At 38.1% G+C, this 22,731-nt stretch overlaps 1 protein-coding gene across 1 annotated transcript in view; it reads left to right on the plus strand.

Annotated features, from left to right (window-relative positions):
- Positions 1-22,731, plus strand: part of mRpL12 (mitochondrial ribosomal protein L12) — a 71,040-nt gene that overhangs the window by 21,243 nt on the left and 27,066 nt on the right. The window contains exon 2 of the mRNA XM_090377063.1: positions 69-207. Coding sequence (XP_090233189.1) covers positions 69-207 — 139 coding nt within the window. The remainder of the gene's footprint in view (positions 1-68; positions 208-22,731) is intronic.

Consider the following 22,731-nt stretch of genomic DNA (forward strand, 5'->3'; position numbering starts at 1 on the left):
TTTTAATAGTAATATTTATTGACATTCAGATTTAACAGTGTTTTTTTCTTCATCAACGTTTGTAATAGGCACAAATGTTCAGAAGTCCTTTTACCGCCTACACCTATCAATGAAAGTAAAGAATATTCTACAAAAATCAAAGATCTTGTGAAAGAAATATCCACGCTCACATTAATTGAGGTGGCAGAACTTAATGAGTTACTAAAGGTAAGTAGTAATTGTTTAGAGTGTATATTAGCATTAGCATTAGTAAAGGCACATGATGCAAGAAAGCAAGCTTATGTAGCATCAGCAAAAAAAAAAAAAAAAAAAAAAAAATTACACTGATTACACCCATCCACTCACTCCAAATGTTTGTCTAGAATCTGTTTAAGCTATCAACTTCTACAGTTACAGATGGAAGTTTGTTCCACCAATCAGCCACCCGCTGGCTAAAGGCAAACTTCCGCACAGCTTTCCTACAACTGTCTTTCCTCAATTTGAATTTATGCCCTCTCAGGCGATTATTCTGAGCAAGAGGAAGTATCCCATCCGCATTGAGCATGCTCAAACCATTCAAAGCTTTATACACCTCAATCAGATCACCTCGCAGGTGTCTAGTCTCCAGACACTGTAATTTGCAAAACTGAAGCCTTTCTTCGTAAGAGCAACCCTTTGTTCCATTCACTAATCTTCTTACCCTTCTCTGTACTTGCTTCAGCAGCTCTGCATCCTTCCTAAAATGAGGCCTCCAGATCTGTATGTGGTACTCAAGGTGTGGCCTGACCATTGCCTTATACAAGGGGATAATCACCTCCTTATCCCTGCAAGAAAAATTCCTGTATATCATTGACAACACACCATGAGCTACTCTTGCAGACCGTCTGCACTGCTCAGAAAACTTCATATCTGCCTGCATAATTACCCCGAGGTCCTTTTCATTCTCTACCACTGTCAGTGTAGTACCACACAGTTGATACGTTACTCTGGGGTTACTGCTTCCCATATGCAGTACTTTACATTTGTCAATGTTAAACGTCAGCTATGCCGACCGGGCTAGCCGAGTGGGTAAAGTACCTGCCCAGCAACCCAAAGGTCGCGGGTTCGATTCCCGCCTTGGGCTTGGATCAAAGTACTGCAAAAACCTTGGGAGGTGCAATATGGCCACAGAAGCCGATGTGCCAACAACTACCAAAAAAAAAACGTCAGCTGCCACCTCTCAGCCCATCTGCTCAACTTTTCTAGATCCTGTTGTAGCAGTATACTGTCATTAGTGTCATTAACAACCCTGCCAAAATTTGTATCGTCTGCAAACTTTGACATTAAGCCCGATGTGCCATCATCAATATCATTAATAAATACAGAAAACAGCAATGGACCCAACAGTGAACCCTCAGGGACTCCACTAATAACATTAGTCCAAAAAGAGCAGCGTCCATTGATTGCCACTCTCTGTCTTCTCCCAATCAACCATCCCTTTATCCATAGCAGCAATTTGCCTCCAATGCCACACTGCTCCAATTTGTGCAGCAGTCTTTCATGTGCAACAGCCTGGAAAGCAAGGCAATGCGAATTTCCAAGACTGCTGGGAGTCATAGTGGAACAAGTAAATAGTTAGAGTAACTAAGAGTAGAAACAGGTGCATGTATACTTGCATGTACACCAACTAGGAGTATAGTTAATAAATTCGATGAGCTTGAAGTGCTAGTCAAGACATCAAAGGCAGATATTGTTGGGATATCAGAGACATGGTGTCACACAGACATAAGCAGTGCAGAACTGGAATTTGGGGAGTGCAATGTGTACAGAAAGGGTAGACATGACAGGAAGGGAGGAGGGGTTATGCTGTTAGTTAAGACACACATAAAATCTAAGGAAGTGCATCCAATTGATGTGGGTGGACAATGCAATGTTGAGTCTGTTTGGTGTGACGTAAGTACTGGGAAAGCAAAAATTCGAGTAGGTGTGTGTTATAGGCCTAATGAATCTGATGAGTATAATAAGCAATTGTGCAGAGAAATAGAGCGGGCCAGTAAATTAGTGTGTCTTATAATGGGGGATTTTAATTTCCCGGATATTGACTGGAATTTGTGAGTTGGTCACTCACACACTAGCAAGGCTTTTGTGGATTTATTGAATGATTGTTTTCTACAGCAGCATGTTCGGAAGGCAACTAGAGGGAGTAATACTCTTGATCTGATTATCAGTAGTGATTCTTCATGCATCAAGAATCTGCAGATAAAGGAACCACTAGGTGGCAGTGATCAGTGTGCTGAAGTGCAATTTATTCAAAGAGTAACTACCATCAAGGGTAAAGGGAAGGGATTTTGCTTTTGTAACGGTGACTACAGTGGTCTGAGACATTATTTAAATTCTGTACGGTGGAACCAACTGATGATGTTATCAACAGCAAATTCAAAATGGGAAGCATTCAAAGAATTAATCTTGGAAGCTTACTAGGATTTCCATACCAACAAAGAAATATTGTTCAAGATTTGGGGCTAAATGGATGTCAGATGAACTAATGAGACATATGGCTGAGAATAAAAATGCATGGGATACATATAAATTAATATGTGACACAAAAGCCTATGATAGATATAAGCTGGTCTGTAACCAAGTTACAAATGAGGTTAGGCAGGCGAAGGCAGATTACGAGAAATCTTTGACAAAGGATGCAAAGGAAAACAGCAAAGAGTTCTTTACTTATGTAAACTCTAGAAGGAAGGGGATGAATCAGATTGATCCACTTGATATTGATGGTTCAACTGTTGATGATCCTGCTAACTAACAAATTAAGTGAATATTTTGCATCGACATTCACAAATAAGGGGTTATTCAAGGAGGGCAATGCCAGAGGTGTATTCAACTCTGGCAGTAAGTTAGATAATCTTGTAATAACTGAGAGTAAAGGGGAGGAGAAATTTTTGAAGATAAACAAAAGAAAGGCACCTGGGGTGGATGGAATCTATCCAGTTATATTAAAGGAGGTGGGAAAGGAAGTAAGCAAACCCTTAGCCATAATTATGAGGGCGTCCCTGGACTCAGAGGAGGTACCCATGGACTGGAGATATGCAAATGTGATCCCAATTCACAAAGGAGGAGCAGAGGGAGACACGGGTAATTATAGACCTGTTAGTTTAACTTCTGTTCCTGATAAATTAATGGAGGCACTGGTTAAAGAAGCATTGCAGGATCATCTAGAGAAGACTTCAGTTATAGCTCGGACACAGTAGGGGTTTGTTAACGGGAAGTCTTGTCTGACTAATTTGATCGGATACTATGATGTAGTTACAAAGGAACTGAATGGAAAGAATGACTTTGATATCATATATTTGGACGTTAGAAAAGTCTTTGATACTGTTGCACAAATTGGAGCTGTGTGGCATTGGAGGCAAATTGCTGTTATGAATAAAGGGATGGTTGAGTGGGAGAACACAGAGAGTGGTAATGAATGGACACTGCTCTTCGTGGAGTAATGTTATTAGTGGAGTCTCTCGGGGTTTAGTGTTGGGTCCATTGTTGTTTTCTGTATTTATAAATGTTATTGATGATGGTACATCAGGCTTAATGTCCAAGTTTGCAGACGATACAAAGGTTGGCAGGGCTGTTAATGATACTAATGACAGTAAACTGCTGCAAAAGGATCTAGAAAAGTTGAGCAGATGGGCTGAGAGGTGGCAAACGAAGTTTAACATTGACAAATGTAAAGTACTACATATGGGAAGCAGTAATCCCGGAGTAATGTATTAACTCTGTGGTACCACACTGACAGTGGTAGAGAATGAAAAGTAACATTGGGGTAATTGTGCAGGCAGATATGAAGTTTTCTGAACAGTGTAGACGGTCTGCAAGGGTAGCTCATGGTGTCTTGTCAATGATATACAGAAATTTTTCCAACAGGAATAAGGAGGTAATTATCCCCTTGTATAAGGCAATGGTCAGGCCTCATTTTAAGAAGGATGTAGAGCTGTTGGAACGAGTACTGAGAAGGGCAAGAAGATCAGCGAATGGAACAAAGGGTTGCTCTTACGAAGAAAGGCTCAAGTTTTGCAAATTACAGTGTCTAGAGACTAGGCACCTGTGAGGTGATCTGATTGAGGTGTGCAAAGTCTTCAATGGTTTGAGCATGCTCAGTGCGGATGGGATTCTTCCTCTTGCTCAGAATAATCGCCTGAGAGGGCATAAATTCAAATTAAGGAAAGACAGTTATAGGATAGATGTGCGGAAGTTTGCCTTTAGCCAGCGGGTGGCTAATTGGTGGAACAAACTTCCATCTGTCGTTGTAGAAGTTGATAGCTTAAATAGATTCAAAGGAGAACTTGACAAACATTTGGACCGAGTGGATGGCTAAAATAGGGTGTTTTTTTTTTTTTTTTGGCTGATGCTATATAAGCTTGCTTTCTTCCATTATGTGCCTTTGCTAATGCTAACAGTATTAAAAGCCTTTCTAAGATCCAAATATATGATATCAAAGTTATTCCCTGCATCCAGTTCCTTTGTGACCACATCATAGTATCCAATCAAATTGGTCAGAGAAGACTTCCCTTTAACAAACTCATCCTGTGTCTGAACTGTTACTGCAGTCTTGTCTAGATGATCCTGCATCACTTCCTTAACCAGTGACTCCATTATTTTCCCTGGAACAGAAGTTAGACTAACAGGTCTATAATTACTTGTTGCCCTTTGATCCTCCTTTCCTCTGAGTCCAAGGAAGCTCTCGTAATTATGTTTACCTTCAACAGTTTCTCCTCCACTTTCCTCTCAGTTATTACAAAATCATCTAGCTCACTGCCAGAGTTTAATTCACCTCTGGCATTCCCCTCCCTGAATGTGTGAATGTAGATGCAAAATACTCATTTAGTTTGTTAGCTACCTGAGCAGGATCATCAACAGTTGAACCATCGATATCTAGTGGACCAATCTGATTCATTCCCTTCCTTCTAGAGTTTGCATAAGTAAAGAACTCTTTGCTGTTTTTCTTTGCATCCTTTGCCAAAGATTTCTCATAATCTGCCGTTGCCTGCCTAACCTCCTTTGTGACTTCGTTACAGACCAGCTTATATCTATCATAGGCTTTTGTGTCACATATTAATTTATATGTATCCCATGCATTTTTATTCTCTGTCATATGTCTAATTAGTTCATTTGACATCCATTTAGGCCTAAATCTTGAACAATATTTCTTTGTTTGTATTAAAATCCTAGTAGCTTCCAAGATAAAAAGTAGCTTCCAACAGCAAATTCAAAATGGGAAGCATTCGAAGAATGCTTCCCATTTTGAATTTGCTGTTGGTAACATCATCAGTTGGTTCCACCGTACAGAATTTAAATAATGTCTCAGACCACCGTAGTCACCTTTACAAAAGCAAAAACCCTTCCCTTTACCCTTGATGGTAGTTACCTCTTTAAGTAAATCCCACTTCAGCACACTGTGATCACTGCCACCTAGTGGTTCCTTTATCTGCAGATTCTTAATGCATGAAGAATCACTACTGATAATCAGATCAAGAGTATTACTCCCTCTTGTTGCCTCCCGAACATGCTGCTGTAGAAAACAGTCATCCAATAAATCCACAAAAGCCTTGCTAGTGTGTGTGTGTGTGACCAACCCACGAATTCCAGGCAATATCTGGGAAATTAAAATTCCCCCATTATAAGACTGATTTACTGGCTCACTCTATTTCGATTTTTCAGAGCTTATGTCACACCAAACTGACTCAACACTGCACTGTGCAGCCATGTCGACGGGCTGTACTTCCTTGTATTTTGTGTTTCTTAACTAATAGCATAACCCCTCTTCCTTTCCTGTCCTGTTTATCCTTCCTGTACACATTGTACTCCCCAAATTCCATTTTTGCATGCCTTATATCTGTGTGACACCACATCTCTGATATCCCAACAATATTTGCCTATGATGTTTTGACTAACACCTCAAATTCATCAAATTTATTTACCAAACCCCTAGCATGTTTACTTGTACTCCAATGACTCCCAGCAGTCTCTGAAATCCCCTGCATCTTGTTTTTCAGGCTGCTGGTCATCCCAATAGAAGCAGTGCAAAAAATCACTTTCAACTCTGCCAGCAGCTGCTGTTAATCTATTAGTCTGTTTATTCCCCCAAGCTAGCAGTTTTCCAACCTACCTAACACTGCCTCGATAACATCAGCAAATATTCTTGCACCCTTTCCATTTAAGTATATCCCATCCCTGTAGAAGCAGTCTCTCCTGTTAACAAGCTCAGACCAGGCTGAGAAAAATTCTACCCCTTTTTATATACATATTGTAATTACAGTAGGCCCTTGTTATAACGTGTTCGCTTTACGCTGATTCACTATAATGCTGTTCTTATAATATAACTCGTACCTGACTATAACACTATCACAACTCAATAGTGCTCTTTTACAAGTGTGCTGATTGAATTTTTAAATTAAATTCTTTTACAGATTGAATTTTTTGCTTTACAAAAACTTTTTTTTTTTTTTTTTTAGTTGTTGGCTCATTGGCTTCTGTGGCCATATTGTACCTCCCAAAGTTTTTGCATATTCTACTCTGATCCAAGCCTGAGGCAGGAATCAAACCTATGACCTTTGGGTTGCCAGGCAGGCACTTTATCCACCCGGCTAGCTCAGTTGGCCAAAAATGTTTCATCTGATGTAGTCGATAGCATGAGAAAGAATAGCAAAACAGCATTAAAATACTTCCCATGATGACTTGAGAAATTTTCCCACGCTCAGTAAAATTTTCTCCCGTGCTAATTTAATTGCAGTCCTTTGACATGTTACATAGTTCCGAGATCATTATTTGAAATAATGATCAAGTTACGGAATATGCAGTGTTGCTTGTAATATGTGTGTTATATGCATTTATCGAAGTCTAGTCATCACCCAGTACAGTGTTAAACACCGTCCATAACAGTTAGTTTACTTGAACATTGTATCGTAATTAATGTATCAGAGTTACATTTTCATAGAGTTAATAATGCCGAATAAGAATGAAAAGCGACAACATCTGGATGCGGTACGAAGACTACTACAAAGATTAGAAATAGATTGAGTTTGAAAATTAAATTGGACATTTTGAAGTGAATTGATTCCGGTCAACAACAAGTGGATGTGTTTAATAATTTAGGACTGGTGGGTTCAACTGTAAGAACCATTATAAAAAATAAAGAATTAATTTTAGCAGTGAGGAGGACAGCTGTTCTACTGTAGGCAACTAAATTGACTAGGGCTAGGCTGGCTATTATAATTTAAATGAAGAGACTTCTAAATAATTTTATTGAAGATAATATCCAATGCAGAATTCCATTAAGTTCAATTATTATTAAGGAGAAAGTGATTGGTCTATATCAGAGGTTCCCAAACTTTCTTGGTTCACAGCGCCCTTAGTGTCTCGGTAATTTTTTCAAAAACTACACATATCCATGCCGCAACAATGAACACGTTTAATGATTGATTGGCCTACCTCGTACCCTCGCCCAACTGTGTCCGTTAGAATAATTTTATCTAAAGTTTCCATTTCTGTTGACAAAGAGGCATGTTCAGCCTTGAAAGCTACAAGTATCTATTTGTTAGGTCCAATCAACTTAATAAGTAATGTTGAAATTGTAATAATGTTGAAACTGTCAACTACCTCGAGCTAGTAGTTCGCATTGTGTCCAACAGATGTTGAGTATTGCTGTGTTTCCCTTGGAAATTTAAAATATCTCGTGCTGCCCCTGTGAGTTTGCTGCAGCACTCTGGGGTTCCCAAACTGTGGCCCACAGTTTGGGAACCACTGGCCTATATGAAGATCTGAAGAAAGCTCACCTCGAAAATAATGTGGAACCATTTAACACTAGTAAGATCTCGTTTGATAGATTTAAAAAGTGCTATAACCTACACAACATAGCAATCCAGGGAGAAGCTGCAAGTGCAGATCAAGAAGGAGCCGAATTTTTCAAAAAAGAACTTATTAAAATTATTGAAGGGGGGGCATTATACTGCTCAACAAGTTTTTAACATAGATGACACAGGACTTTTTTGGAAATGAATGCTTAAAAGAATAACAAATAATTAGGCATATAACCAGTAAAATAAAATATCTTTAATCACAAATAGATGCTTGTAGCTTTCAAGGCTGAACATGCCTCTTTGTCAACAGAAATGGAAACTGGGTGAGGGTACGAGGTAGGCCAATCAATCATTAAACATGTTCATTGTTGCGGTATGGATATGCGTAGTTTTTTCTCCAGCGCTCATCTAGACTTAAAACGGTTGCCTCCAAGATGGGGCGTAGTCTCATGCCTTTGCAGTGGTTCATGGCTTTCGAATTACACAATATATTGAGTGACTCTAACCGGGGGGGGGGTGGCGAAAGTGTCGAGAGTGGTCAGTTACTTCGTAGTCACGCTTGGGATTGAGGTCGTGGTGGGTGGACCAGAAGTGTTCCGCAATTGCAGACTGGTCAGTCTCAGCAAGGCGAATCGCTCTGTCGTGTTCTGCAAGGCTTTTGAAGACGTCTCGAGGTCTCTCCTATGTAGCAGCTGTCAGCTGTCATAACAGCTTTGCAGGCTATGCCGTATATTACACTGCTGCGTAAGAGAGGGGTGACTGGGGTCTTTACATTGGAAACTAGAGAACGTAAGTTTCTACCAGGCAGCTGCACGCATTTTATGCAGTATTCTTGGAGGAGTTTTGAGATCTGGCCCAACATGCCTGGATAGTAGGGAATGTAGGCAGTAGGTACATTGTCCTGAGTTGATGGCGGTCTCAGGTGGACTGTGAGCTCCTGTGCTTGTAATAAGCACTTGTCTAATATGTGGGTTGGGTAGCCACAATTGATCAAGTCTGTCCTCACTCTAGAAATCTTCTTGTGCCTAGCTTCATCTGTGCTGGAATGGCTCCAAGCCCTGGAGAATAGAATGTGGGCAGTGCTGTTGAGATGACTAGGAGCATGGCCGGATCTGTAGTTTGTGAACTGACAGCACCACATTGGCTCACAGTATACTGAGGTTTCCAAATGTGGGCCCACGCGTTTTACTGGGACATCCAGGAATGGGAGAGATCTGTCTACTTCTAACTCTAGAGGGAACTGGATGAACACAGACAGGGAATTGAGATATTCTAGCAATGTTGTTTCAGAGCCACGTGGGATGACGGTGAAGATGTCATCAACATATCTGCACCATGTTGTAATAGGTACTGGTGGGTTCAGGAATATCTGTTCTTCCAATTCTTCCATGGCAATGTTGGCCACAACGGAACTAACAGGGGCACCCATGGCAGTGCCATGTACCTGCTGGTATATGGAATCCTCAAAGGTAAAGACGCTGCCTGACAAGCTCAGGTTGCGGGCAGTACAGATGTCGTCAGTGGACAGTGGTGTTCTGTTAGAAAGGTTTGAGTCACTCACAAGGAGCCCCTTGGTGCAGTTTATGGCCTGTTGGACAGGGATTAATGTAAATAGCGACACTACATCAAATGACAGCATAACAGCGTGTCAAAAATTGAGAGCTCTTTAATAAGGTGAATGAAGTCGCCGCTGATAGTGTGGGTGGTATTTCCTACAAGAGGTGTGAGGAGTCTTGCAATAGCAGAAATAGGGAAAATTTCCATTTAGAGAATTTTAAAATTCTCTAAATGGGAATTTATATCATTGAGAAATTCCTGTATATCATTGAGAAAACACCACAGTTTGTGGTGTTTTCTCACAAACAGAAATACTTGAGCTAGTAAGGATAAGGGGGTGATTATCATTGTATAATGATAATCACCCCCTTGTATTTAGGAAGGATAGAGTAGATAGAAGGGGTGGTGGGGTAATGCTTCTTATCAGAAGCAGCCTGAGTGCGACGATAGCTTTCCCAGATTCAGACATTTCACATGCTAGTATAGAGTCTGTATGGTGTGAGATAGTTGGAAACAAAGGTACAATGTGAGTAGGCGTAATCTACAGACCAGGTGATTGTGAAGACTATGACAAAAGCCTCTACATGCAAATGGAATGGGCAAGTAAGCGTCAATGCCTTATTATGGGTGATTTCAATTTGCCTCTAATTGATTGGAGTAAATGGGAAGGAAACTCGACATGGGGAACAAAATTTTTAAATCAACTAGATGACTGTTATTTGTATCAACATGTCAGGGAAAGTACTAGAGAAAAGAATATCCTAGACCTCATCATCACACATGAATCAGATGACATAACAGGGCTGACAGTAGAGGAACCAGTAGCAGGAAGTGATCACGGAGTTCTACGGTGGATGATAACGAGAGAGGTAGCAAAAGTAAAAGGCAAAGGAATGGGTTTTAATTTCAGAAAAGGAAATTACGATGCCTTAAGGTACTACATGGCCTCTATTAACTGGGTAGATATCGCGCAGAGAATGAATACAATTGAACTGTGGTACGCTTTTAAAACATTAATCACAGATGCCTTGAATGCGTATATACCATTAAAAAAATACTCCACGAGAAGGGTTCCAAGTTGGATGAATAGTGAAGTTGCCACATTACTTGAGCAGAAAAAGGTGGCATGGAAACGTTACAGAGCAATAAAAAGTACTGAAGCCTATAACAGCTACAAGGTGATGTGTAATAGAGCCACAGAAAAGGTTCGACAGGCAAAGGCAGTTTATGAGAAATCACTAGCAAACAGAGCAAAGAGAGGGGATAAAGAATTCTTCACATATATAAATGCCAAGAAGAGCAGGACAAACCAGATCGGACCTTTACGTAAGGGAAAGGGGATAGTAATAAATACACCAGCTGCCGTTGCAGATGAACTCAACAGTTATTTTGCATCGATATTTACAAATGAAAAGCCTTTTGTGGCAATGGGAAATTGTGGGAGCGAAGTTAAAAAATATGTAATTAATGATATTGAAATTTCGCAAGATTATTTAATGAAAAAACTTTCGAGCCTACAGACCAGTAAAGCTCCTGGAGTTGATGGAATATACCCTATAATCTTAAGAGAGGCGGCAAGCGAGTGCATTGAACCATTGAGGCTAATTATGCGAGCATCATTAGACTCTGGGGAGATTCCCTTGGATTGGAAAAGTGCAAATGTATCTCCCATACATAAGGGTGGCTCTAAAAGTGAAGTTGGAAATTATCGACCTGTCAGTCTGACTTCAGTAGTAGGGAAAATCATGGAGGCAATGATCAAGGGTGGAATTCAGGATCATTTGGATCGAATTGAAATTCTCAAGGATACTCAGCATGGTTTCGTAAAGGGAAAATCATGTTTAACAAATCTGGTTCGCTATTTCGAAAGGGTCACTCACGAGCTGGATTTAGGGAATAATTTCGACATTGTTTATTTAGATTTCAGCAAAGCTTTTGACTCAGTCCCACATGAGTGGTTGCTTTATAAGCTGGAACAGGTTGGAATCACTGGGAAAATCCTTAGATGGATAGAAGGATGGCTTCAGGGCAGGAGGCAGAGGGTTGTGATAAATGGCTATTCCTCAGATTGGGTTGATGTAAGAAGTGGGGTTCCCCAAGGATCAGTATTAGGACCACTGTTGTTTTTAATTTTCATAAACGACATTGATGAAGGGATAGAGGGCGTGATGTCTAAATTTGCAGATGATGTTAAAATTGGTAGAGTAGTTAATGATCACTGTCAAGCTGAGCTTCTTCAGAGAGACCTAGATAGACTTCAAGAATGGTCAGAAAAATGGCAGCTGTGCTTTAATCCAACAAAGTGTAAGGTATTACACCTGGGAAACAGTAATCCCAAAATAACTTATTCACTTGGTGGAGTTCAACTAAACCCAGTACTGGAGGAAAGGGACTTGGGTGTTACGATACGGTCAGACATGAAATTCTCTGAGCATTGTAAACAGGGTGCAAGGAAGGCCCATGGTGTCCTATCGATGATCTATCGAACTTTTGCAAGTAGAGATAGGGACGTGATAATCCCATTATATAAGGCCTATGTTAGACCACACTTGGAATACTGTGTTCAAGTATGGAGACCGCACCTAAAGAAAGACATCGAGCTTCTTGAAAGGGTGCAAAGAAGGGTAACTCGCCTGGTGAGATCGGCAAAAGGGCGTCCTTATGAAGAAAGACTTCGAATATGTGGGTTGCAGAGTTTGGAAACTAGACACCTTAGAGGAGATTTGATTGAGGTGTTTAAGGCTCTGAGAGGCATCAGTAAAATGAATGAGGACAAAATTTTCAAGATTATAAATGATGCTAGAACTAGGGGACATAAATTCAAGTTACGCGGGGAAATGTTTAGATTGGACTGCAGGAAGTTTTATTTTAGCCAGCGAGTTATAAATTACTGGAATAAGTTGCCTTCATGGGTGGTAGAGGCCGACAGTTTGGGGAAATTCAAAGGTCATCTGGATAGTACTTTCGGGTAAGGGAAGCGCATAGGATGATAGGATTAATTTCCTTTTTATTTAATTTTTAATTTCATTTTATTATTTTTATTTATTTATTAATTATTATTATTTATTTATTTATTTAATTTTTGTTTTTATCATTATTTTGTTCGGATTTTTTTTTTTTTTTTTTTTTTTGGCTGGTGCAGCATAAGCCATAGGCTTTCTTGCACCATATGGCCGTTACTAATACAAATACTAATACTAATAAGGCAATGGTCAGGCTACGTCTTGAGTACTGCATACATGTCTGGAAGCCTCATTTTTGGAGGATGCAGATTTCCTGAAATGGGTACAAAAAAGGACAGTGAGACTGGTCAGGGTATCAGAGGGGTGCTCTTACCAAGAAAGGCTACAGATTCTGAAACTTTCACCATCTGGAGACTAGGCACCTGTGAGGTGATCTGATTGAGGCTTTGATGGCTTGAGCACACTCAATGCTGATGGGATTCTTCCTCTTGCTCAGACATGAGGGGACATAAATTAAAATTGAGGAGGAATGGTTTGGAATATCATCAGTTTGGCTGAAACAAGAAGAAGAAATAAATCACTTATAAGTTTATCAAGTGGAAATCTACTGTACACCAATAGAAACAATGAAAGGAGCAAAAGTGGGGTTGGCTTTCTGGTCCATAAAGATGTAAATAACATTTTGGAATTCAAAAGTACATCACCAAGGGTGTCAAGACTATTACTCAGGATTTTTGAGATACAAGCTAAAGGTTATAATGATATATGCACCAACATCAAGCCATGATGATGAAGAGGTTGAAGAAATGTACACCAAAATTGAGAGTCTTCTAGATGAGCAGAAAACCCACTACACTATCATTATGGGGGACTTCAATTGCTAAGGTTGGAAAGAGACAAAACAGCACAGAAAGGGGAATTATAGGAAATTTTGGAATTGGTGAAAGAAGTGAAAGACTTGTAGAATTTGCAGAATCTTGAGGAATATCAGTAATTAACATTTTTTTTCAAGAAAAGGGTGAAGAGAAAGTGGATATGAAAGAACCCAAATTGATTAACAAGTAATGAAATTGACTTCATCTTCACTAACAGAAGATATATCGTGAATGATGTTACCATCCTGAACAAGATGAATGTTGGAAGTGATTGCAGAATGGTAAGATGCACACTTGATATAGATGTAAGAAAAGAAAGGGAAAAACTGACCCGAGTAAATAATATGATGGTCTTTGAGATAACAGAAGAGGAGAAAAAGCAGTATTTACTGTAACTTAAGAACAAGTTTGAGCTTCTGCAGACTGCTCAGGACCAAGATATCCACTAAGAATATTACAACTTTCTGAAAGTGATAAAGCCCAAGAAACCTATAGGGAAAAAGAAATCCAAAGAAGAAAAAATTAGTCATGAAACACTTGTTATGATGAACCAAAGGCAACAAATGAAGAGCAAGATAAACACTGACAAGGAGAAAATTGAGTATACTGAGTTATGCAAAGCCATTAGAAAGAGACTCAGAGGACATAAGATTTAACACAAGAAAAGTAGAACAAGCATTAAGGATAAACAAAGGACTTAAATCAGCAGCCATGAGCAGTAATACAGAAAGACAAATGATACTGAAACTGATGAATAGCGATGGCATACTTATAAATAGCAGAGAAGGCATAATTCAAATAGTAGAAGACTACTATAGAGAATTATACAAGGAGTGAGGGAATGATGCCAGCAGTGGGGAAGATGGATCACAAATTAGTAACACATACGACATACCCGTTATCTTTCCTGATGAGGTAGAACATGCGATGAAGAAAATGAAGATCAGAAAGCCCTGGGGGAAGATGAAGTTACTGTAGAGTTATTACAATTGGGAGACATGATACAAATACTGGCAAGACTCTTCACAAAATGCATTAGAAAAGGTGTCACGCCTAAGGAGTGCAATAATGTAATCATAGTTTTGCTGCATAAGAAAGGAGATAAATCAGAAATTGGAAATTATAGACCAATTAGCCTGTTATCCCACATCTACAAGTTGTTCACAAGGATCATTACTAACAGATCCAGGTGGTAGATGACTTTCATCAACCGACGAAATACCACCACTTTGCTTATTGGAGGCTTGAAGTGGTGAAGCCCATGTTTAGTCTCTAGAGCAAAGTTTCCGGCATCCCCCTCTACTCATACTTCTCCTTCAACCCATGCATGGTACCAAGTACTATAGGTTTTGATACCTTTCTTGTTTGGGGTTTTCATAAAAAAAAAAAAAAGATGAAAAAGAATACTTGATGAGAATCAACCGAAAAAGCAAGCTGGCTTTAGGACAGGATTCTCAACTATGGATCACCTTCACGTAATTAATGGAGAAAGCAAATGAATATAAAACACCATTATGCCTGGAATTTGTGGATTATGAAAAGACATTTGACTCCATACAGCATAAGGCAATATTTCGGGCACTGGAAAGACAAGGCAATATATTATGATTTTGAAGAAAATATATGAGAACACTACCTCCTTTATTAGATTAGACAAAGACAGTAGCAAATTTAAAATTTAGAAAGGAGTTCGGCAAGGAGACACAATATCTCCAAAGTTGTTTATTGCATTCAGCCCTTGAGGAAGCTTTCAGAAGATGTGACGTCGCAGAAAGGAGTCTATGTGAATGGAGAGAATCTAAACCATTTACGATTTGCAGATGACATTGTGATCATAAGTCATGATCCCAAAGAATTAGAGGAAAATCTTAATGAGTTATGCAGAGTTAGTAAAGATTTTGGACTAAATATGAATATGGATAAAACAAAAGTAATGATGAACAAGTATGCCACAGAAAGGGATATAATGATTGAAGGAGCAGTAATTGAAAAGGTGGAGTCATATACTTATCTGGGACAAGTCATTAGCTGTAATAATGATAAATAGCTGGAAGTTGAGAGAAGAATAAAGTCTGGATGGATAGCATTCAGGAAATATAGTCACATGCTAAGGAGCAATATCCCAGTTTGTCTGAAACGTAAAATAATGAATCAATGTATACTCCCACCATGACTTATAGAAGTGAAATTTGGACACTTGCCAAAAGAATGGAAGAGAAGCTGAGAACTGCACAGTGAAGAATGGAATGAATTATATTTGGAATCAGACTGTTAGATAAGAAGAGAAACACATGGATTAGGCAGCAAACTCAAGTAAATGACATTTTTATCAAAACTAAAGAACTAAAATGGTCTTGGGCAGGACACATACCTCGAAGACATGATGAGAGATGGACTAAGAAAATAACAGAATGGTACCCAAGAGGAGCTAGAAGAAAACCTGGAAGACAGCGATGGAGATGAACAGATTTGAAGTTCTGGAAAGTTGCTGGAGAGGCCTTCATCCTGCAGTGGATTGAAAATGGTTGATGATGATGATGGTTGCAGAATAGATGTGGATAGAATAGAAGAATAGATCTGCAGAAGTTTGCCTTTGGCCAACAGGTGGTTGATTGCAGGAACAAGCTTCCATCCATTGCCATGGAAGTGGATAGTTTGAATATATTGAAGGAAGAACTACACAAACTATGGGAGGGGATGGATAGGTGGAATTGAATTTTTTTTTTTTTTTTTTTTCTTCTGTATTATGGGCTTGCTTTCCATCTGTCATTGTAGAAGTTGATAGCTTAAATAGATTCAAAGCAGAACTAGACAAACATTTGGAGTGAGTGGATGGGTGGAATATGAAATGTAAACTACATTTTTTCAGATGTTTAGATTTTTTTTTTTTTTTTTAATTTAAAAAATTACATACAGTAAGTACTGAAATCTATTAAGTATTAGTAAATTAATAAGAGGAGTTTACCTCAATATAGTACGTAGAATTAAGAAAAGAGAAAATGTTAGTATACTGCAAGCCAAATTTTAAAAAATCAAAAAACTTTTTCTGGAAATAAAAAAAAAACATTTTGGGATAGTGTCACATGCAAAGTAACTGTGTTTGTAACAAACTGTGGTGTGATTGCTGATGGGTTTAGAAAGTTGTTAAGAAATCACACTTAATGTGTGAATATTGTTTTAATAGTTTTATTAATTGAACAAGGATAAAATTATTCCAAAACTTTTCTCTAATCAGTACAGTAAAATATGTTGGAATATCAGAGACATGGTGTCACACAGTTGTTGTTGTTTGTTATTTGGTTTTTAGGAGCATTAGCAACTAAGGCCATATTGCTCCGGGATATGCGGTGGTCATTCCCTGACCTTTCCGCATCCTCCGTATTTGGTGGTGACGGGCTCGAACCCCGGTCTAATCAAGAAGCGTGTGCTACGCACTGCTGCTCCTTCCCACCTGGCTATGGAGGCGCCGGTGTCACACAGAGATAAACAATGCAGAATTGGAATTTGGGGAGTAGAACATGTACAGAAAGGATAGACAGGATAGAAGAGGAGGGGTGATGCTGTTAGGTAAGAAACACATAAAATCTAAGGAAGTGCATCCAGTTGACATTAGCATTAGTAAAGGCATGATGCAAGAAAGCAAGCTTATACAGCATCATTAAAAAAAAAAAAAAAAACGCCCTTCTCATTTTACCCATCCACTCACTCCAAATGTTTGTCTAGTTCTGCCTTGAATCTATTTAACCTATCAACTTCTACAACGACAGATGGAAGTTTGCTCCAGCTATCAACCACCCGCTGGCTAAAGGCAAACTTCTGCATATCTATTCTACGACTGTCTTTCCTCAATTTGAATTTATGCACTCTCAAGCGATTATTCTGAGCAAGAGGAAGGATCCCATCAGCATTGAGCATGCTCAAACCATTCAAGACTTTATAGGCTTCAATCAGATCACCTCTTGGGTGCCTGGTCTCCAGACACTGTAATTTGAAAAACTTAAGCCTTTCTTTGTAAGAGCAACCCTTTGTTCCATCCACTAATCTTGTTACCCTTCTCTGCTCATTTCAGCAGCTCTACATCCTTCTTGAAATGAAGCCTCCAGACCTATACAGTACTCAAGGTGTAGCCTGACCATTGTGTTATACAAAGGGATAATTGACAAGACACCATGAGCCACTCTTGCAGACCATCTGCACTGCTCAGAAAACTTCATATCTGCCTGCACAATTACCCCCAGGTCTTTTTCATTCCCTACCACTGTCAATGTAGTACCACACAGTTGATATGTTTCTCTAGGGTTACTGCTTCCCATATGCAGTACTTTACATTTGTCAATGTTAAACTTCAGTTGCTAGCTCTCAGCCCATCTGCCCAACTTTTCTAGATCCTGTTGCAGCAGCGTACTGTCATTAACAACCCTGATGACCTTTGTATTGTCTGCAAACTTTTGCAAATGATATGATACTTATTTTGCTAGCAAAATAAGTTTACACTTACATACAGAAGCTTAATTAATACATACTAACTAGTTTATAATATTTCTGTTCACTGACAGTTTTTGGGGGGTTGTAAAATTTAAAACAGTAAAAAAGATATGCAATCAATAACAAAAAACATGGTATGCACAAATTGCAACTAACACGATATGCGCAAGTGAGATACGGAGTAACAAGTTTACAAAACTTAAAAAATGGGAATGAAGAGAACATTTTGAAAATTTGTTTTTCATACGATTGAAGATTTGAGGAAAGGGAAACACATTTCAGTATAATAACGCAAAAACCCATAGAATTCCACCTATCAGTATTATCGCAAATGCAATAATATCGAGTTACTACCTGTTTGTAATAGATTGCAGTAACAGAAAAACTCAATAAACTGGCAACTGCAAATTGTTTTTATTGTTTTATGGTTGTGATCTTCAGAAATGTGCTTTAGAAAATATCACAAAGGCATTCAAAATAGATTCTTATAACTGAACATATGATAACAATGAAAGTGTAGTACATTTTAATGATTTGAAATTAAAGCAACTGATTACACTAACCAGCGATCATGTTAACTGGCACCTACTTATTTCACTTTACAATTGTCTCCGACCGGACCACGTGATCCTTCCTCTCAGCCAATAGCAGCATTTGTAAACGTGTTGGCAGCTTGTTTTGTTTTTGCATCCTTTAGTTGAAGTGTTTTTTTTTTTTTTTTTTTTTTTGTGTGTTGTGCTTTAATCAGTATAATAGTTTTAATATATTTTTTTTAATCAATATGTATAATTTCCATTATAAAAATCACTTTTTAGAGAGTTCAGTAGCTTAGTTATATAGTGAAAATTTCAACTTCCGAGGTCTTGGAACAAATTACCAAAAAAAAAAAACAGTATTATTGCGTTCACATCACGTATTTTTATGATGCGATGGTGTCTCTGGAACGAAATAATATCGTAAAGCAGGGGTCCACTGTACTTTTACCTAATAAAAAAATGGATCGAAGGAACTGAAAAATGAGACTTATTTTATTAGACATTTTTTATTATATGTTGGATGATGTAAGGTTAAGTAAAGTTTATTGAAGTTACACTATTTTTCAATTTTATGAATAAAGAATGAATCCAGAGGTTTTTTTTTTTTTTTTTTGCTGTATTTTTTCAGATAAACTTGTGTTCTAGCATTTAGTTATGGCTTTAACTTTGCACTTAACTTTTGCTGCACAATCATGAAGAGGGTCATTCTCACAAGAATATTCAAGTGCTTGGTCGATTTTCTCAATAATTTAATTGAAGGAAGCCATTGAGAAAAGAAAATATCAAATCCTCATAACTGCAGGGACTCCCTGTACATAATGATAATTATTAGATTTTTATGTTTTTTCACATTGTCAGTCTTGGTGTTACATAAATTATTATAGTGTGGATCCCCGTCAATGCAAATGAATTACTAATGTGGCTCGCGCTCTCTCTCTCTCTTTCCAGTTGGAAGTGACTGATTATTTAATAAAATTTGTTTTCTGCCTTCAATAACATGAAAATATTATTTATTTATATATAAATTTTCTATTTGTTATCTTTTTATAATTTATATGTATAATCGATATAAAACTGTGCATTTAATTTTTTTAAGAATTCTTTATTAGAAAAGTTGAAAGGTATGATTGTACTTTACAGTAGGTATTTATATAATTGCATGATTTCAGTGGTCTGCATCCAGTACCAGTCCTTTGTGGGAAAAAAATATGTCCTGAGAAAATATACAAATAATTGATGATTCTGTTATTATTATTTTTATTATTGCACAGCATTTATGAATGGAAAGTCATGCCTTATAAAAACTTTTCTTGAATTTAAGCAAATACTGTCAGAGACAGTTGCGCACACACCAGTGCACAGTATTCCTGCAGTTTCAGTTTATGACTTGATTGCATGGTAATTGTCATGCTCTCAGGGGAAAGAGCAGCTTGTAGTGTCAAGGGTCCTGAGCCATACAATAAGAAGCAGCAGCAGCACCACTACCACAACCCCCAGCTCTTCTGAACTTCATTGTTGGCACAATGTACTCCGGAATCAATCTCCAGGTATCCTCCACACCCACACCTGCCTATCTTATTGGAATAAAATGTGGTGTGATTCTTCACTTCGTAAAACTGATTTTCACTGCCCTATGGACCAATTACAGTATTTGTTGCAAGGAAAAACTGCTGATTATGGTTGATGTTTGCCCTATGTGTTGCCACTTTCTCATCAAAAACCAAGGCTATGGATTCTATACAAGTGAAAATGAGGATGTGTTTTCAAATAGACCTTCCTTTTGACTTAAATTGTTGATTGATGTTTTGCACGGATGTCTGCCGAGATTGTTGTACTACCCGTCCAAGTACACTCTCATTATATAGAATGAGTTCCTTGTGTCTTCCTGTGTTACTGTACTGCCATCATGGTTCTATTTCATAATGACATCACTGATGGTCAACTTTGTATGGTGTAGGCTATCAGCAGTTGCACAAATCTACAAGCCTGCAGTGTGACAACCAACAATAACCCATTTAAAAACCAGTCAGCTCTGCTCTACATGCCACGAAGAGAACAGCTAACTTGTGTGGCTAATAAATTTTACTTATATACCGGTCTGAGTCATTTGTTTATCCAGGAAGGTCCAATGGGCTATGAAAATGGGGCTGTTTGAATATTTTCTGGAAGGTGGTATATTTTAAAATACAAGTCATATTATGAATTTTTAAAATAATTGTTATTTCAACTTGTGCTTTGAAATCATATTATTATTAAATTGCATTGAAAAGTTAAAAAAGAATGTAAATAAACTGTAGAAATGTTGCAGAATATCTGAATATGAACAGTCAAACTATATATATATATATATATATAGATATTTAGTATTGGTTTATCTAAATGTATGTTGTTTCCGTAAGCAGTCCATGTCTGGCTATACAGCTAATGGGAGGCAAAGTTAGGAAAGTACTTAGGATAGCAATAGACACTCCTGCTCTCGTATTGGATATAGTTCAGAGTGTTGAAGAATTTTAGGGGAAGGACAGTGAAAAGAATGATTGAAGAAAATACAATTGGTGCTCAGGTAATCCGGGGGTAATAAAATATTTTATTATTTTATAATAAAAGGTAATAAAATATTTTAAGTATAAGTAATTTTTAAAAAATTACTTAAGCAAATAATCCCTTTGAATATATATATACAGGGTGATTCACTACCAGTGCGACAAACCTGCAGGAGGTGTAGGGAGCACAAAGACGAATCGGAATCACATAGCATTGCAGGGTCCGAAATGCCTTCGTCATGCGGTAGAGGACGTTGAACTTGAGGTCGCGTGAACAGCGATCCCGCTGGAAGTCAGCATTTGCGAACCGTTTCTGTTGAAGAAACGAAGTAGCAAAAGTCCTCCGAAGTGGATAATCCGCATGCTCCAATGATTGGACGCGTTGCACATAGTATGAAGTCAATTGGTTTGTTGACAGTATCCTCCATATAGTGGATTGGGAAATACCCAATCGTTGGCCTATCGCTCGAGTACTCGTACTCGTATTGCCTTCTGCAAGATGTAGGACATTCTCCTCATTATCTGGCGTCCTCGTCGTTTGCTATCGATTGATGGTACCTCTCGTGAAACAACCAGTCTCACGTAACCTTCTGTGCACACGTGCGAAAATCGTATGATGAAGAGCACACCTGTGCATGAAATGTTCCTGGTACAAGCGCAGAGCGGCGCGCCTGTTACAGTCCGCAGCTCCATACGCGAGGTGCATGTCGGCCAGTTCAATGTTTGAATACTCGTCCATCCTACTGCCTCGGGAACTGGTTCGCAAATGCTGACTTCCGGCGGGATCGCTGTTCACGCGACCTCCCGTTCAACGTCCTCTATCACATGACGAAGGCATTTCGGACCCTGCAATGCTATGTGATTCCGATTCGTCTTTGTGCCCCCTACACCTCCTGCAAGTTTGTCGCACTGGTAGTGAATCACCCTGTATATATATATATATATATATATATATATATATATATATATAAAATATTTTAAGTATAAAATATTGTAGGTAGAACGTGTTAAAGAGCTTTATGTATAGAATTAAAACTAATGAATATACCGTATACCCTGGGAGCGATATATGTTGTGAAAGAAGTAGGGGGAATGAACCGGAAAATAAAATGATAAGAATTGCAAAAATTTAAAAAATACCAAAAATTTTTTTGAAAAACGACCAAGGTGAAAATAAATAATCCCCCCCCCCACCATATCATATAGCTTCTCTATATCATTATTCTTGATTATATATATATATTTGCTAATATTTTATAAATTGTTGTTTATATTGTACTCTCAAGTAATTCAATGTGAATCTTTCTAGTACTTTATTATATATTGGAATCATTATAATAAACTTAGGCTGTGTGCAAGAAAGTACCTCACCTACCACAAGGCATTCCTTGAATGTTGTATACCATGACAGTAAGAACTGAAAGTGAATTGAAGTGGGTGCTTCAATTCAGTTTTTTGCAGATAAATATATTAAAATCTTGCATAATGTGAGTACAAAGCTTAGTCATCACATTTGTAGCTCTCATGTCTCTGATAATGATCCTCAAATCCTAGCCTCCAAACAATGCATCTCATATGGATGGATTCTCATGAAATTTTATATTTAGGCCTTTGAGAAAGATTTGTAGACCCATCACAAATTTCATTAAAAACAGACCCAATGAAATCTGACAGTTATTTGTTTGTCTGTCTGTCTGTCTGTCTGTCTGTCTGCCTGCATGTAATAAGATGACTCCCAGTTGATGAATTTTTTGTGAAGTTTTGTATTTGGACCTTTTAGAAAAATTTATTGACCTTTTCCAAATTTAATTAAAATTAGACCATATTTTTATTTACTATTTATTTTTTTCACATATCACATAGGCTATCCATATATTGTATATTGCAGCTGAATATTATGGATATTATGTTTATTGTCATGTGCTAGTTAGGAATGAATGAGCAACAATATGCCAAAT

The sequence above is a fragment of the Mastigoproctus giganteus genome, chromosome 7, assembly GCF_048544385.1.
Source record: "Mastigoproctus giganteus isolate SK-2022 chromosome 7, ASM4854438v1, whole genome shotgun sequence".
NCBI lineage: Eukaryota > Metazoa > Arthropoda > Arachnida > Uropygi > Thelyphonidae > Mastigoproctus > Mastigoproctus giganteus.